General features: G+C 41.5%; 1 protein-coding gene across 1 annotated transcript; it reads right to left on the bottom strand.

The window, feature by feature from the left end:
• Nucleotides 1-2,289: 2,289 nt before the first annotated feature.
• Nucleotides 2,290-7,204, bottom strand: alkbh6 (alkB homolog 6). Its single transcript, XM_084169663.1, has 7 exons — nucleotides 7,161-7,204; nucleotides 6,871-6,966; nucleotides 6,191-6,259; nucleotides 6,023-6,083; nucleotides 5,774-5,925; nucleotides 5,453-5,551; nucleotides 2,290-2,967 (listed from the first exon to the last, which is right to left on the bottom strand). The coding sequence occupies exons 2-7, from the start codon at nucleotides 6,922-6,924 to the stop codon at nucleotides 2,695-2,697; spliced, it is 708 nt and encodes a 235-aa protein (XP_084025789.1). The 5' UTR covers nucleotides 6,925-6,966; nucleotides 7,161-7,204; the 3' UTR covers nucleotides 2,290-2,694.
• Nucleotides 7,205-17,792: the final 10,588 nt, after the last annotated feature.

The following is a 17,792-nucleotide window of genomic DNA, read 5'->3' as shown; positions in this document are numbered from 1 at the left end:
CTACCAACCAGGGCCTAAAACTAACTTATCTGTATACCAGCTACTGTGGCAGGTAGAAAAAATATATAAAAATCTACTAGCCACCCAGATTTTTTACCAGTCAAAATATACTTTGCCATAATTACACAAAAAAAACACAGATGTGCATGCTTAGTAATGTTCCTAAAACAATACATGTACAGTGGGGGAAAAAAGTATTTAGTCAGCCACCAATTGTGCAAGTTCTCCCACTTAAAAAGATGAGAGAGGCCTGTAATTTTCATCATAGGTACACGTCAACTATGACATACAAAATGAGAGAAAAAAAAATCCAGAAAATCACATTGTAGGATTTTTTATGAATTTATTTGCAAATTATGGTGGAAAAAAAGTATTTGGTCAATAACAAAAGTTTCTCAATACTTTGTTATATACCCTTTGTTGGCAATGACACAGGTCAAATGTTTTCTGTAAGTCTTCACAAGGTTTTCACACACTGTTGCTGGTATTTTGGCCCATTCCTCCATGCAGAACTCCTCTAGAGCAGTGATGTTTTGGGGCTGTCGCTGGGCAACACAGACTTTCAACTCCCTCCAAAGATTTTCTATGGGGTTGAGATCTGGAGACTGGCTAGACCACTCCAGGACCTTGAAATGCTTCTTACGAAGCCACTCCTTCGTTGCCCGGGCGGTGTGTTTGGGATCATTGTCATGCTGAAAGACCCAGCCACGTTTCATCTTCAATGCCCTTGCTGATGGAAGGAGGTTTTCACTCAACATATCACGATACATGGCCCCATTCATTCTTTCCTTTACACGGATCAGTCGTCCTGGTCCCTTTGCAGAAAAACAGCCCCAAAGCATGATGTTTCCAACCCCATGCTTCACAGTAGGTATGGTGTTCTTTGGATGCAACTCAGCATTCTTTGTCCTCCAAACACGACGAGTTGAGTTTTTACCAAAAAGTTATATTTTGGTTTCATCTGACCATATGACATTCTCCCAATCCTCTTCTGGATCATCCAAATGCACTCTAGCAAACTTCAGACGGGCCTGGACATGTACTGGCTTAAGCAGGGGGACACGTCTGGCACTGCAGGATTTGAGTCCCTGGCGGCGTAGTGTGATACTGATGGTAGGCTTTGTTACTTTGGTCCCAGCTCTCTGCAGGTCATTCACTAGGTCCCCCCGTGTGGTTCTGGGATTTTTGCTCACCGTTCTTGTGATCATTTTGACCCCACGGGGTGAGATCTTGCGTGGAGCCCCAGATCGAGGGAGATTATCAGTGGTCTTGTATGTCTTCCATTTCCTAATAATTGCTCCCACAGTTGATTTCTTCAAACCAAGCTGCTTACCTATTGCAGATTCAGTCTTCCCAGACTGGTGCAGGTCTACAATTTTGTTTCTGGTGTCCTTTGACAGCTCTTTGGTCTTGGCCATAGTGGAGTTTGGAGTGTGACTGTTTGAGGTTGTGGACAGGTGTCTTTTATACTGATAACAAGTTCAAACAGGTGCCATTAATACAGGTAACGAGTGGAGGACAGAGGAGCCTCTTAAAGAAGAAGTTACAGGTCTGTGAGAGCCAGAAATCTTGCTTGTTTGTAGGTGACCAAATACTTATTTTCCACCATAATTTGCAAATAAATTCATTAAAAATCCTACAATGTGATTTTCTGGAGAAAAAAAATCTCAATTTGTCTGTCATAGTTGACGTGTACCTATGATGAAAATTACAGGCCTCTCATCTTTTTAAGTGGGAGAACTTGCACAATTGGTGACTGACTAAATACTTTTTTTCCCCACTGTATTACTAGTAAGAATGGGGTATATTGATCGATTTAATATTCTGTGACCTGAGTCTTTCAACCAAAATATAACAGAGAAAAATAAATGGTTGCGCCTTTAAGGTTACCTTGGTAACAGGGCCACTCAAGTCATGTGTGCCTGTGAGAATCTCACTAGTAGAGGCCGACAATGTCTGTTTTTGCTAGCAGTGGAAGCAAACTCATACATTAAAAAGCAACCTAGCTTGTGAACAAAACAATGTCTATAGCCAACAAAAATGAGGACAGTCTCACTTTAGTAGAATTTTGAGTAAATTAGACCAACTTTAATGCCTGTGCGCATTGCTTCTAAAAACGAACATTTCAGCACTTCACTCATGGTGCTCATAGCCCCCTAGACAGGCAGTGTTGCGGCGCGAGGTGGAATAGCTATAATGTTAGGATTCAGATTTCTTTGTGCATTACCAGATATTAAACAAAATTGCATTTATTTTGCTATAAATCACAACTCGCACTTGTGCCCATACTTGACTTGACTATTTTTATATAATGCTTGCACTGTAGAGCCCTGACTATGACCACCCGCCGACGTGGCTAGTGAATTAGACATTTCAGGCCCTGCTACCAACGCATGTCCAGAGCGCATAAGAGGAGATTACCGTGACCGTTGTCACCTGAAATTTTACTGCAGTCATGACTCATGACTGCCGGTGTGGCGGTAATACGTTCACCTCAACAACCCTACCCTTCCAACGACGTCAAGAGTTGGGACATCCCAAGGATCCAATTTAGACTTTTCCTTGGCATTATAATTCATACGTTTTATAGAGGATCGAGACAATGAATGACGTAATCAAGTCAGTCTGTATCATGGTGTCAATTCTTTCCCAAGTACAGAACTCAGAGTCCTCAAAATGTCACTTCCTCGGTTGTCATTTCCTGCCCAGGAGCAAATTAGCCCTCATGACTTTGGGCACATGACGCACGGTGAGGGACACCCTGGTGCCTCGGGTTAGTGTGGCCCCTGGCAGGACCCCGGCAGCGAGCAGGTTGGCCACCCTTTCAGTGAGGGAGTCGTGGTGCGTCCCCTGGATGCCGTGGAGGAGGCGCTGGTACATGTCGTCCTGGAGGATGAGGAGGCTCCGCGGCCGCACCAGCAGAGACAGGAGGTAGCGGCTCTCCTCAGTCTGTGGCATCTCATCCAGCTGGGGATGCAGTGAGTGACAAGACGTTAGTAGGCTAGTTCCAGCAATTCGGTGCCTTTTAAGAAGAGTAACTTGGTCCAAAAAAATGTTTGATTTCACCTCAATATAACATTGTCATAAAGAGCACATGTTCAACTTCATAAAAACAAGTTCCCATTTTAAGAGGTTAAATAAATAAGTAATAGTAAGTGCCTATTGAGTGCCAAATACAGTAACATGGTTGACGATTTATTTTTAAAATCAGCCATAAATCCCTTTATGACATGGGGAATGGAATCTTGGTGTGCAACAAGGAGTGGAATTTAATGCGAGCTTCACCCCAAAAAATGTAATTGTTAAAACATTTCTAGCCTGTCTATCTATGGTTAGGTAACAGGGTTGACGTGCTATGCTCGACCCGCTCAATTTTCCAACACAAAACACCAGAAAATGACCAAAAGGAGTAGAACCAGCTCACCTGCTTTTACTCTATGATTTGACTATTATATGTTGACTTTCTTTTGAACAAATATTTTTAAAAGGAAAAGTTTCACCATATTAAAACGAAAGTTCAGTTCACGTAACAGGGTTGACCTTAAAGGTAGACTCAGCGAAATGACGTTGCCACGAGCAGCACCGCAGACAAGCGAGATGCAAGACTTTGCTCTCACAGTATCTGTGCATGTGCACGGGTTCACCACGGCACCAAAACAGCAGAGAAGTTGAGCCTCGCGCTTCAACATTCTTAATAGTTGAGGAAATTAACCCACTATGCTGTTTACTTGTGCATCTACATCATATCGCTGAGTCTACCTTTAAAATGAGGGACAGATATAAATGAAATCACTAATCACATTAAATAAATAATCTTAAAAAATGACTGTGGAACGACCCAGTAATACTAATGTCTTGTAATAGTATAAGTCTGCATGTCATCTACAGTGTCTGTATAAACAGTGCATTCGGAAAGTATTCAGACCCCTTGACTTTTTCCACATTTTGTTAAGTTACAGCCTTATTATCAAATGGATTAAATAGTTCCCCCCCCCCCCTCATCAATCTACACACAATACCCCATCATCCTTCTACCCCCCCTTACCCCACCCGACCCCCAAAAAACAAAAACATATTGTAAAGTGGTTATCCCACTGGCTATAAGGTGAATGCACCAATTTCTAAGTCGCTCTGGATAAGAACGTCAGCTAAATGACGTAAGTGTAAAATGTAATGCCGAAGCAAAAACAGGTTTTTGATTTTTTTTGCAAAAATCTTAAAAATTAACTCAAATATCACATTTACATAAGTATTCAGACCCTTTCCTCAGTACTTTGTTGAAGCACCTTTGGCAGCGATTTCAGCCTCAAGTCTTCTTGGGTATGACGCTGCAAGCATGGCAGACCTGTATTTGGGGAGTTTCTCCCATTCTTCTCTGCAGATCCTCTCAAGCGCTGTCAGGTTGGATTGGGAGCATTGCTGCACAGCTATTTTCAGGTCTCTCCAGAGATGTTCGATCAGGTTCAAGTCCGGTCTTCCCTAGATCCTAACTAGTCTCCCAGTCCCTGCCGCTGAAAAACATCCCCACAGCATGATGCTGCCACCACCATGCTTCACCGTAGGGATGGTGCCAGGTTTCCTCCAGACGTGACGCTTGGCATTCAGGCCAAATAGTTAAATCTTGGTTTCATCAGCCCAGAGATTCTTGTTTCTCATGGTCTGAGAGTCCTTTAGGTGCCTTTTGGCAAACTCCAAGTGGGCTGTCATGTGCCTTTTACTGAGGAGTGGCTTCCGTCTGGCCACTCTAACATGAAGGCCTGATTGGTGGAGTGCTGCAGAGACGGTTGACCTTCTGGAAGGTTCTCCCATCTCCACAGAGGAACTCTGTCCGAGTGACCATCGGGTTCTTGGTCACCTCCCTGACCAAGGCCCTTCTCCCCCGATTGACCGGGCGGCCAGATCTAGGAAGAGTCTTGGTGGTTCCAAACTTCTTCCATTTAAGAATGATGGAGGCCACTGTGTTCTTGGGGACCTTCAATGCGGCAGACATTTTTTGGTACCCTTCCCCAGATCTGTGCCTCGACACAATCCTGTCTCTGAGCTCTACGGACAATTCCTTCGACCTCATGGCTTGGTTTTTGCTCTGACATGCACTGTCAACTGTGGGACCTTATATAGACAGGTGTGTGCCTTTCCAAATCATGTCCAATCAATTGAATTTACCACAGGTGGACTCCAATCAAGTTGCAGAAACATCTCAAGGATGATCAATGGAAACAGGATGCACCTGAGCTGATTTTTTTATTTAATCAATTTTAGAATAAGGCAGTAACGTAACAAAATATGGAAAAAGTCAAGGGGTTAGAATACTTTCCACATACACTGTATCTGTATATTGAGCATGTGAAATGCGCTCCACAGATTAAATATTATCATTATTATTACATGTTGGCATCTATTTTTCACATATTTATTAATGAGAGCAGACACAGTGATGTGTTGGGAAGCTCACCTCCTGGGCGTTGATGGGCCTGTAGAAGTCCAGCAATGTGTGGGAGCCCAGGCTGATGGTCGTCACTGTGGGGTGGTACAGAGGCCCATCCTCATGGGGCTGTGACAACACCCCCCCCCCCCCCTACAGTAAGCAGTAGCCAAATCACCACCTTCTACCAGGTGCTGGTCATATACAAAATTAACACAATGACACAAAAGCAAAGAAGTACCACACACAATGGAATGTCTTGAACACTTCTTTTCACACACAAAAGTGCACAAGAATATCGGTGTTACTATCACAGAGTGGTAATGACTGAACCTGATGTGAGGACTGTACCATTATTCCCTCCCCTGGCTTGTATTCGTTCACCAGCACATGATTGGCAGTCTTCCCAGCAAATGCACCAAGAGCAGAGATTCTCTCGCAGTGCTTCAGGAGCCAATCAGGAAGCTGCTCTCCAAGCATCCCTTTCGGACGAGGCAGCCCACCTGTATTAAGTATGGCATAGAATAGCATTTCACCCAGCAGTCATATCATTCACAATTCACAAATGCACCTCACATTCAGTTTTAATCACTGACATACCCCAGTTCTGGAGCCTTCTGTTAGATAACTGCGTCCATTTAGTTTTTGGTGCCTTATACACCTGGAACAGCATTAGAATAAAGGCATTTCATTATGTCATGTCTAGCTGGTGTTATACCTATACATGTGCAGTGCATCTGTCACCCCCCTCGCCTTGTATTCCATTACCTGTTGTAATAGGTGAGCCTCCTCATCCTCTGTTATGAAATCTGGAATGTAGTAAACCGTTGGTGGAGCCTAAAAATGTAAATATCCATTGTCAGATATTAATATTCATTGCACATTTAACCTTTTAATATAACGTATGCCTACCTAGAGCTAGACTAGTTAGTAGCAATGATTATGATGACGTTTTCCCTTTCATCTGTGCTAGCATCAGATGCAAGCTAGAAAAAGATTGGCCAACTAGCTAAATCTATTAGCATCGTATCTAGCTAGCAAACGTTTGTTACAATGAAATAAAAATATAATCACAGGAGTTCCGAGCATTATAGATAGCTAATTAGCACAGGTGGTTGCCTTTTGTCATCCTTAAACAAGTACTGTAACATGGAGATATGGCGTGTGGGAACACTAACCCTATCAAGGTGTGTATCAATAAAACATGTTTTTTATTGTTATTTCTCGGTGATATGAAAGATAAGGTGCTTATGCTTCCAAAAACCGTAACTCAAGCGACGCATGTTAATGTTCAGATTGAGCGTCGGGCCTCTTAACAAAATTACAGAACACGCCTTCGTCCAATGACTTATGTGTAATGTAAAGGAGAGTCATGACTAAGCCTCAGCTAGCTGACAAACATTACGATAACAGAAGTACATGAGAGGGGGTGGTAAAGTTATTCTTACGTCTTTCACGACATATCGTTCCAAATCCTCCAAAATAGTGCATGGGTGTTCCATATCTCCTCGTGAAAGTTGACATTGAATGCCTGCTAAAAGTGGCTGTGATTGTTGGAAGTAACGTTAGCTAGCTAAATTAGCAGCTTGCTAGCTAGTAACCAAACTTGCACCTGTACTCGCCTTATCCCTAAATAAAAAAAAGTATTAACCGTAGCTACTATGAACACAACACAGTCATGTTATATTAAAGGACAAATAAGAGTAATCGGTAGCTAATTGTTATAGAAGCATTTTACCTGATACGTTTATTCGATTCTTCTTCTAGAGCTTTAACGGCTGACTTGAATCTATATGTAGTTAAATATTGCCACCTACTGCACTGGAGTATATTGCAACGCAGAGGGTCATTAGTATTTTTTGCAATGAAGACTACGTTATTATTTGATCGAGCTCAGTGGTTTAGTAGCCTGGTGACCGTCGCCGTTCAGCTATTACATTCCACTCCTCTCATTTGCCAAAGGTAAAAAGACTCGGTACCAAATGTTATATACTGACAAGATACATGTCTCTCCGCCTTAACAATGGGAGTCGTTTCCCACAAAGCGGCACGGCAGGCTGTCTAGCTCCCGCCTTTCTTTGGATTGGTGGATACTTAAGCAATAAAGCCCGAGAAGCCAGTGTTTGGAGGATATATTGGCACGGGTGTTGTTAGGCCCAATAATAAGTTATTAGGCCCAAGACAATATATCCTCCAAACACTGGCTTTGAGAGCATTATTGCTTAAGTATAGGCGGGAGCTAGACAGCCAACGGGTTACCAACATATAATGATTGACATATTTTCATTAAAAACGTGATGATTGATGATTGTATTCATACTATTTCATTATTCCACAAGATATAGTCCCGACACAAATCTAGGGTTGCTACCCAAGCCGGCTGGTCGTTCGTTCTATCTGTTCGGTTGCCAGAGACGGGATCCTTCTGTCTTTTTTATCTGTATCTATGGGCGCGACCCAGTTGTTTGTTCTAAATGTTCCATTGCCATACTGGCTGGCAACGTTCTTATCCCTTGCTTGCTAGCTAGCCAACTACGGCTAACTTACAGTCACATCAAACAGTGCGGCCAGAATAACAACAGTAGCTGCATTTGCATTTGTTTAAGCTGTTTTCTAGTGACATTTATTTAGCTACATCCATAACAATGAGCTAATGAGGCACGATTTCGCCTGGCGTAGAAAATGTGCTCAATCGTCAGGACACTGTTGTTCAGAGGAGCTAGCCAACAGCACAACTAACACAATCACTTCAAACTGAAGCTGGAAAAAACTGCAAACTAGCTGCACTTCGTTTGGTTTCACCTTTTTCAATTGACATTTCTTTGTATATATATCCATAAAAATGATGCCAGCTGATTCAAGATTTTGACTGACTGAGAAAAGCTGCCTACCTGTCTGTCTCCTCCCGACTCCAGACAAGTTCATTACTATGGGCCAGCTGGAGATCGAATTTGAATATTTAAACAATGTTGCAAATGTCGGAGAGACAGACCGCAAGGTTTATACAAATCTCCACTGTTGAAAACTAAATGTTAGTCTAAAAGAAATGTGAGATAACATCTAGATGCTTTTTATAGTGGAGATCAAGTTTATAAATTGCCTGGCTGGGCTGATGAGACAATGGATTGTGCAGTCAGATAGAACAGAGTAAATAGGCATTTTAACATAATAGATTTAGCCGGTGGTAACTTGTGGAATAGACACCGGCTGGAATGCGGTTTTAACCAATCAGCATTCAGGATTAGACCCACCCGTTGTATAAATCTCATTATTGAAATATTTTTTTGAGTATTCGATGAGGGTTGTTGATGTCAACCGCTTGTATTCAATGGAGAGAGATGCTATGCTAATATCCTGAATATGCATAGCCATCTCGAGACAACTCCAATATAAATTGGTTTTTTTCTCAAAGTTTCCGGGATGTCACGTGTCCTACTTATCAGTACACTAGTAACAACTTAAGCATTACGAAAATTATATTTGATCAAAGAAACCTCACATAGCAACCATTCATTTTAGTGTTGAACAAATTCGACTCTCTCTCATTGACCTCCATACAAAAACTCCTTGCTTTGTGGGCGAAACAACGCCACCTGCTGGAGGGAGACAGATTTTCCGCCGAGTTGGGACTCTTGTCTCTCTGCTGGTACCCAGACTAGTGGTTCAGTGCAATACTGTAGTCTGTTTTAGGCTGTTACCTCCTAGAACGAGACTGCGGTGTTTTTTAAAATCTCCTTATTGATTTGCCTGAAATTGACCATACTAACATAATGTGCAATTCACACACATCATATATTGAGAATTCAAGACTAGTTTGGATGTATAAAGAGTATCTGCACAGTAGTTCATGTTTGAATAATTTTGATAAGACTTGGTGTATTATGAAGAACCATGTAAAACATAATGTATTACAAAGGCTCTGCAGAGATACCTCCCGAGTGGCGCAGTGGTCTAAGGCACTGCATCGTAGTGCTAGCTGTGCCACTAGAGATCCTGGTTCGAATCCAGGCTCTGTCGTAGCCGGCCGCGACCGGGAGACCCATGGGGCGGCGCACAATTGGTCCAGGGTAGGGGAGTGAATGGCTGGCAGGGATGTAGCTCAATTGGTAGAGCATGGCGTTTGCAACGCCAGGGTTGTGTGTTCGATTCCCACGGGGGGCTAGTATGAAAAAAAAATAAAAAATGTATGCTCTGGATAAGAGCGTCTGCTAAATGACTAAAATGTAAATTTTAGTCATATCTACCCATTCAATCCCACTCCAGCAAGATTCACTCCAACCATGAAATATAGGTTTCCATGGTTACATTAGGAGCAATGTTAAGGGTGCCTCAGTGCCTCTTGATTCTGCAGTAGTCTCCACCTTTATTTTCCATTCACCATGTTGCAAGACAGTGCCATCTTAGGAATAGAATAGGGCTGTGCTGCAGTTCTAGGGTTTGAAATCACACAAATGGGGGAACCAATTATTCTTTGCAACAGCATTGACCTGAGTCACCTTGCTGTGGGTTTCAAACGTTATGATTTATTGAAACAGAAAATATCACCACAGCTCGCACTTACCTGGACATCCTGATGGGGGTGCATTGCAGATCTTGAGTTGTTCAGTTGCCAGGGCTACAGATGTAATCCTTGCAAGAGCATCCCCAGTGTGACATATTGTCCTCGGTACAACCTGTTACCTTGACAACATGATTTGATCATTCTAGTCCACCACTACCTTCTCCCACAGAGGGAATCAAATGCTTTGACAGAGCCAGATAAGACTGCGGTTTGCCGGGAATGTCTTGAAATATATGGTACCACCACACTTGGTTCCAGGGTTTTTTCTGGGTCAAAATGTGGCTTAGGTGGTGGGCGTAGCGGGGGCGTGGCCATAGGCTTGGCCAGTGGTGTGTCGCTAACCGGAAATTGTAGAGGCCCCCTTGTTGGCCACAGTGACAAAATTTAGCAAGTTTTCTTTAGCAAAACTTCCTGCAAGTCTACACATTTTGCTATGGGAATGAGAGAAAAACGTTACAGATTTAAAGCTAAATTCCATGCAATTCTTCAACTTTTGCCATGGCTTATGCTATCTGAGACTCAAATATTATAACAAAATCAATGGAGGCCCCATGCCGTGACAAAAATACTAATGAATGCATAATTGTTGGAATTTTTGATTCTCCCTGACTGTCTAGCTTTTATTTAGGTGTTTTTTGGTTCTCAAAGATGATCTTATAAAAAAATATATAGGTCCATTATCTTTTCTACATACTTTATAGCTTTCTAACTTTTTTTACAATCTGAAAATTATTTTCTTAAAAAATATATGTATATATACATACTGAGTGTACAACACATTAGGAACACCTTCCTAATATTGAGTTGCACCACCTTTTGCCCTCAGAACGGCCTCAATTCGTCGGGGCATGGACTCTACAAGGTATCGAAAGCGTTCCACAGGGATTCTGGCTCATGTTGACTCCAATGCATCCCACAGTTGTGTCAAGTTGGCTGGATGTCCTTGGGTGGTGGACCATTCTTGATACACACGGGAAACTGTTGAGCGTGAAAAACTCAGCAGCGTTGCAGTTCTTGACACACTCAAAACGGTGCGCCTAGCACCTACTACCATACCCTGTTCAGAGGCACTTAAATATTTTGTCTTGACCATTCACCCTCTGCATGGCAAACATACACAATCCATGTCTCAATTATCTTAAGGCTTAAAAATCTTCTTTAACCTGTCTCCTCCCTTCATCTACACTGATTGAAGTGGATTTAACAAGTGACATCAATAAGGGGTCATAGCTTTCACCTGTATTCATCTGGTCAGTCTATGTCATGTAAAGGGCAGGTATTCATAATGTTTTGTACACTATAAATATATATATACACTACCGTTCAAAAGTTTGGGGTCACTTAGAAATTTCCTTGTTTTCGAAAGAAAAGCAATTTTTTGTACATTAAAATAACATCAAATTGATCAGAAATACAGTGTAGACATTGTTAATGTTGTAAATGGCTATTGTAGCTGGAAACGGCTGATCTTTAATGGAATATCTACATAGGCGTACAGAGGCCCATTATCAGCAACCATCAGTCCTGTGTTCCAATGACACGTTGTGTCTGCTAATCCAAGTTTATCATTTTAAAAGGCTAATTGATGATTATAAAACCCTTTTGCAATTATGTTAGCACAGCTGAAAACTGTTGTACTGATTAAAGAAGCAATAAAACGGGCCTTCTTGAGACTAGTTGAGTATCTGGAGCATCAGCAATTGTGGGTTCGATTACAGGCTCAAAATGGCCAGAAACAAATAACTTTCTTCTGAAACTCGTCGGTCTATTCTTGTTATGAGAAATGAAGGCTATTCCATGTGAGAAATTGCCAAGAAACTGAAGATCTCGTACAACGCTGTGTACTACTCCCTTCACAGAACAGCGCAAACTGGCTCTAACCAGAATAGAAAGAGGAGTGGGAGGCCCGGTGCACAACTGAGCAAGAGGACAAATACATTAGAATGTCTAGTTTGAGAAACAGACACCTCAAGCGCTATGATGAAACTGGCTCTCATGAGGACCGCCACAGGAAAGGTAGACCCAGAGTTACCTTTGCTGCAGAGGATAAGTTCATTGGAGTTACCAGCCTCAGAAATTGCAGGCCAAATAAATGCTTCACAGAGTTCAAATAAGTAACAGACACATCTCAACATCAACTGTTCAGAGAAGACTGCGTGAATCAGGCCTTCATGGTCAAATTGCTGCAAAGAAACCACTATTAAAGGACACCAATAATAAGAAGAGACTTGCTTGGGCCAAGAAACACGAGCAATGGACATTAGACCGGTGGAAATCTGTCCTTTGGTCTGATGAGTCCAAATTTGAGATTGTTGGTTCCAACTGCCATGTCTTTGTGTGACGCAGAGCAGGTGAACGGATGATCTCCGCATGTGTGGTTTCTACCGTGAAGCATAGAGGAGGAGGTGTGATGATGTGGGGGTGCTTTGCTGGTGACACTGTCTGTGATTTATTTAGAATTCAAGACACACTCAACCAGCATGGCAACCACAGCATTCTGCAGCGATACGCCATCCCATCTGGTTTGCGCTTAGTGGAACTATAATTTGTCTTTCAACAGGACAATGACCCAACAGACCTCCAGGCTCTGTAAGGGCTATATGACCAATAAGGAGAGTGATGGAGTGCTGCATCAGATGACCTGGCCTCCACAATCACCTGACCTCAACCCAATTGAGATGGTTTGGGATGAGTTGGACCACAGAGTGAAGGAGAAGCAGCCAACAAGTGCTCAGCCTTTGTGAGAACTCCTTCAAGACTGTTGGAAAAGCATTCCAGGTGAAGCTGGTTGAGAGAATGCCAAGAGTGTGCAAAGCTGTCATCAAGGCAAAGTGTGGCTACTTTGAAGCATCTAAAATCTAAAATATATTTTTATTTGTTTAACACTTTTTTTGTTACTACATGATTCCATATGTGTTCTTTCATAGTTTTGATTTCTTCAGTATTATTCTACAATGTAGAAAATAGTAAAAAATAAAGAAAAACCCTGGAATTAGTAGGTGTGTCCAAACTTTTGACTGGTACTGTATATATATTTTTTTTTTACTGTTTGGACATAGGCGGCCCAAAAAACACTTAAGCGGCCCGCGCAATACTTTTCTAAGCAGAAAAAAAACCTGGCTTCCTTTAACATTGTGCGGTGTAGGGTGGGGAGTTGGTGAGACCTTCTCCTTGATATTATGCACAAAGCACAGATGAGAATAGATTACATTTATTGTTGAATGTATCCACTCAGCCAGATATTGCTGAACTGGTTTTGCCGGCTATTTGCTAGTCTTCACACATGGTGAACCCATCTGTCGGCACGTCTGTTTCAGTGTTTTCTGTTATCACTACCATCCCATGTTACTGAATGACTTTCCAATAAACACCCTAAACAAATGCTTAATTTATCAGGGAAACCCATATCTGTTTTTCATGTAACTTCAGAGATTGGATGAGACACAGAAAAATTACAAAGTCGCCGGAACAGCCAATGTCTTTCATTCATGAGGTTGCTCAGCCACCTGTCCGTATACACTTATTGGGTCTCTGAATGAGAACATCCAAAGGCTATGAGAAACCAAGCAGTTTCACATGGTAGGCCTACTGTGGGTGTATTGCAGTGTTGAGAGCTCTTACACTATTTTAAACTCTCACATTCCATAGAAATATGACACATATATTCTTATAACTTCCTTAGATTCATATATTTCACAGTGGCAGAGACATGGTTGAGCAGCATCCCATATCCTCACCTCTGGAATTTGCTCCCCGCCGTCCACCTCAAGGCACCTCAGACTCTAGGCTCTATCAAATCTGGCCTCAAAACGCACCTACATGCCTTGCAAAAGTATTCAAGACCCCATGGATTTCTTCACATTTCATTGTGTTACAAAGTGGGATTAAAATGGATTTAGTTGTAATTTTTTGTCAACAATCTACACAAAATACTCTGTAATGTCAGTGGAAGGACAATTCTTCAACAAAAAATATAAATAACTAAAATATAGTCGTTGCCTAAATATTCATCCCATTTGCTTAGGCAAGCCTAAATAAGTTCAGGATAAAAATTTTCCTCAACAAATAACATAATACGTTACATGGACTCACTCTGTGTGAAATAATAGGGGTTGACATGTTTTTTGAACGACTAACCCTTCCTCTGTCCCCCATACATACAACATCTGTAAGGTCCCTGTGTCAAGTATTGAATTTCAAACACAGATTCAACTTTCCATACCACGATGGCCCTCCGATACCATGACGGCCCTCAAGGAACTACACTGGACTTTGTGCAAACTGGAAACCACATATCTTGAGGCCGCATTTATTGGAGCTGGGGACTTTATCAAAGCAAATATCGAGGGAAAAAAATATTTTTTTACAAGCATTTCACTACACCCACAATAACATCTGCTAAATATGTGTATGCGACCATTAAAATTTGATTTGATTTACAAAGACCAGGGAGCTTTTCAAAAGCCTGATAAAGAAGGGTAATGATTGGTAGATGGGTAACAATAACACATCAGACATTGAATATCTCTTTAAGCATGGTCAAGTTAATTGTTGATCATTGCTAGATAAGTTAATAATTATGCTGTAGATTACATATATTAAACCACACAGACACATCAAAGATACAGTCGTCTTTCTGAACTGAGCTGCAGGAAAGAAATGAAACTTCCATGAGGTCATTGGTGATTTTAAAACAGCGACAAAGTTCAATGTCTGTGATGGTAGAAAACTGAGGATGGATCAATAACATTGTAGTGACTCCACAATAATGACCTAAATGACAGAGTGAAAAGAAGAATACAATTTACATAATACAAATATTCCAAAACTTGCATCTTGTATGCAACAAGGCACTAAAGTAATACTGCAAAGGGATATACTTTTTGGCCTAAATGCAAAGCATTATGTTTGTGGCAAATCCAACACAACACATCACTGAGTAAACTGCCTCCTTATTTTCAAGCATGGTGGTGGCAGTTTGACATCGACAAATACTGGGGAGTTTTTCAGGATAAAAACAAACTGCAAAATCCTAGAAGAAAACCTGCTTCAGTCTGCTTTACACCAGAGACTGGGAAAGGAATTCACCTTTGAACGGGACAATAACCTAGAACACAAGGCCAAATCTACACTGGAGTTGCTTACCAATATGACAGTGAATGTTCCTGAGTGGGAAATTTAGAGTTTTGACTTAAATCTGCTTGAAAATCTATGGCAAGACTTGAAAATGTCTAGTCATGATCCCCAATCACCTGTGGCAGTGATTACAGCGGAGAGTCTGGGTAAGTCTCTAAGAGCTTTCCACACCTGGATTGTGCAACATTTGCCCATAATTCTTTTCAAAATTCTTCAAGCTCTGTCAAACAAATTGGTTGTTGATCATTGCTAGACAACCATTTTCAGGTCATGCCATAGACTTTCAAGTAGATTTAAGTCAAAACTGTAACTCGGCCACTCAAGAACATTTATTGTCTTCTTGGTAAGCAACTCCAGTGTAGATTTGGCCTTGTGTATTAGGTTATTGTCCTGCTGAAATGTGAATTAATCTCCCAGTGTCTGTTGGAAAGCAGACTGAACCAGGTTTTCCTCTAGGATTTTGCCTGTGCTTAGCTCCATTCCGTTTATTTTTTATCCTGAAAAACTCCCCAGTCCTTAATGATTACAAGCATACCCCAAATATGGAGAGTGGTACTCAGTAATGTGTTGTATTGGATTTGGAAGGACAAAAAGTAAATTCTATTGCTTTGGCAAATTCTTTGCAGTATTACTTTAGTGCCTTATTGCAAACAGGATGCATGTTCGGGAATATATTTGATTCTGTACAGGATTCCTTCTTTTCACTCTGTCAATTAGGTTTGTATTGTGGAGTAACTACAATGTTGTTGATCCATCCTCAGTTTTCTCCTATCACAGCCATTAAATTCTGTAACTGTTTTAAAGTCAGCATTGGTCTCATGATGAAATCCCTGAGCAGTTTCCTTCCTCTCTAGCAACTGAGTTAGGAAGGACGCCTGTATCTTTGTAGTAACTGGGTATTGATACATCATCCAAAGTGTAATTAATAACTTCACCATGCTCAAAGGGGTATTCAATGTCTGTTTTTTTTACCCATCTACCAATCGGTGCCCTTCTTTGCGAGGCATTGAAAAACCTACCTTGTGTTTGTGGTTGAATCTGTGTTTGAAATTCACTGCTTGACTGAGGGACCTTACAGATAATTGTATGTGTGGGTACAGAGATGAGGTAGTCATTCAAAAATAATGTTAAAACCTATTATTGCAAACAGAGTGAGTCCATGCAACTTATTATGTGACTTGTTAAGCAAATGTTTAACCCTGAACTTATTTAGGCTTGCCATAATAAAGGGATTGAATACTTATTGACTCAAGACATTTTAGCATTTTTTAAAAACATAATAGCACTCTCTCTGACATTATGGGGTATTGTGTGTAGACCAGTGACACAAAATCTCAATTGAATCACAACAAAATTTGGAAAAAGTAAAAGGGGTGTGAATACTTTCTGAAGGCACTGTGAAGAACTTCACAGGTTCACAAAACAGATACATGTGTAGGATCTTAATTTTACCAGTTTCTCACAGCAGGAAAAGAATCCCGCAGCAATAGAAAATTTGAATTATTGTGTGGGTTATAATTAATGGAGATTTTTAGTTAGGGCAAATCAAGTCTGACATTTTAAAGTGTAAACTACCAACTTTAGAAGTCTTTTTAAACCTTGAATACAATACAAGTTTGCATTTCCTGCTGTGCAGGACATTTCATGCAACAACACGGTGATCAAATTAAGATCCTAGCTACAGTGAGGGAAAAAAGTATTTGATCCCCTGCTGATTTTGTACGTTTTTCCACTGACAAAGACATGATCAGTCTATAATTTTAATGGTAGGTTTATTTGAACAGTGCGAGACAGAATAACAACAACAAAAATCCAGAAAAACGCATGTCAAATATGTTATAAATTGATTTGCATTTTAATGAGGGAAATAAGTATTTGATCCCTCTGCAAAACATGACTTAGTACTTGGTGGCAAAACCCTTGTTGGCAATCACAGAGGTCAGACGTTTCTTGTAGTTGGCCACCAGGTTTGCACACATCTCAGGAGGGATTTTGTCCCACTCCTCTTTGCAGATCTTCTCCAAGTCATTAATGTTTCGAGGCTGACGTTTGGCAACTCGAACCTTCAGCTCCCTCCACAGATTTTCTATGGGATTAAGGTCTGGAGACTGGCTAGGCCACTCCAGGACCTTAATGTGCTTCTTCTTGAGCCATTCCTTTTTTTGCCTTGGCCATGTGTTTTGGGTCATTGTCATAGTGGAATACCCATCCACGACCCATTTTCAATGCCCTGGCTGAGGGAAGGAGGTTCTCACCCAAGATTTGACGGTACATGGCCCCGTCCATCGTCCCTTTTGATGCAGTGAAGTTGTCCTGTCCCCTTAGCAGAAAAACACCCCCAAAGCATAATGTTTCCACCTCCATGTTTGACGGTGGGGATGGTGTTCTTGGGGTCATAGGCAGCAATCGTCCTCCTCCAAACACGGCGAGTTGAGTTGATGCCAAAGAGCTCCATTTTGGTCTCATCTGACCACAACACTTTCACCCAGTTCTCCTCTGAATCATTCAGATGTTCATTGGCAAACTTCAGACGGGCCTGTATATGTGCTTTCTTGAGCAGGGGGACCTTGCGAGCACTGCAGGATTTCAGTCCTTCACGGCGTAGTGTGTTACCAATTGTTTTCTTGGTGACTATGGTCCCAGCTGCCTTGAGATCATTGACAAGATCCTCCC

Source organism: Coregonus lavaretus (genome assembly GCF_964263955.1).
Source record: "Coregonus lavaretus genome assembly, chromosome: 10".
Classification (NCBI taxonomy): domain Eukaryota; kingdom Metazoa; phylum Chordata; class Actinopteri; order Salmoniformes; family Salmonidae; genus Coregonus; species Coregonus lavaretus.
This window is presented reverse-complemented; position numbering and strand designations above follow the sequence as displayed.

What these genes read in the sequence shown, in the direction of transcription:
- alkbh6 (XM_084169663.1), bottom strand. Translation starts at nt 6,924, where the DNA reads ATGGAACACCCATGCACTATTTTGGAGGATTTGGAACGATATGTCGTG. An exon ending in AACGATATGTCGTGAAAGAC is followed by an intron (nt 6,260 to 6,870) that starts GTAAGAATAACT and finishes TTACATTTTTAG; the next exon opens with GCTCCACCAACGGTTTACTA. An exon ending in GGCCCATCAACGCCCAGGAG is followed by an intron (nt 2,968 to 5,452) that starts GTGAGCTTCCCA and finishes CTGCATCCCCAG; the next exon opens with CTGGATGAGATGCCACAGAC.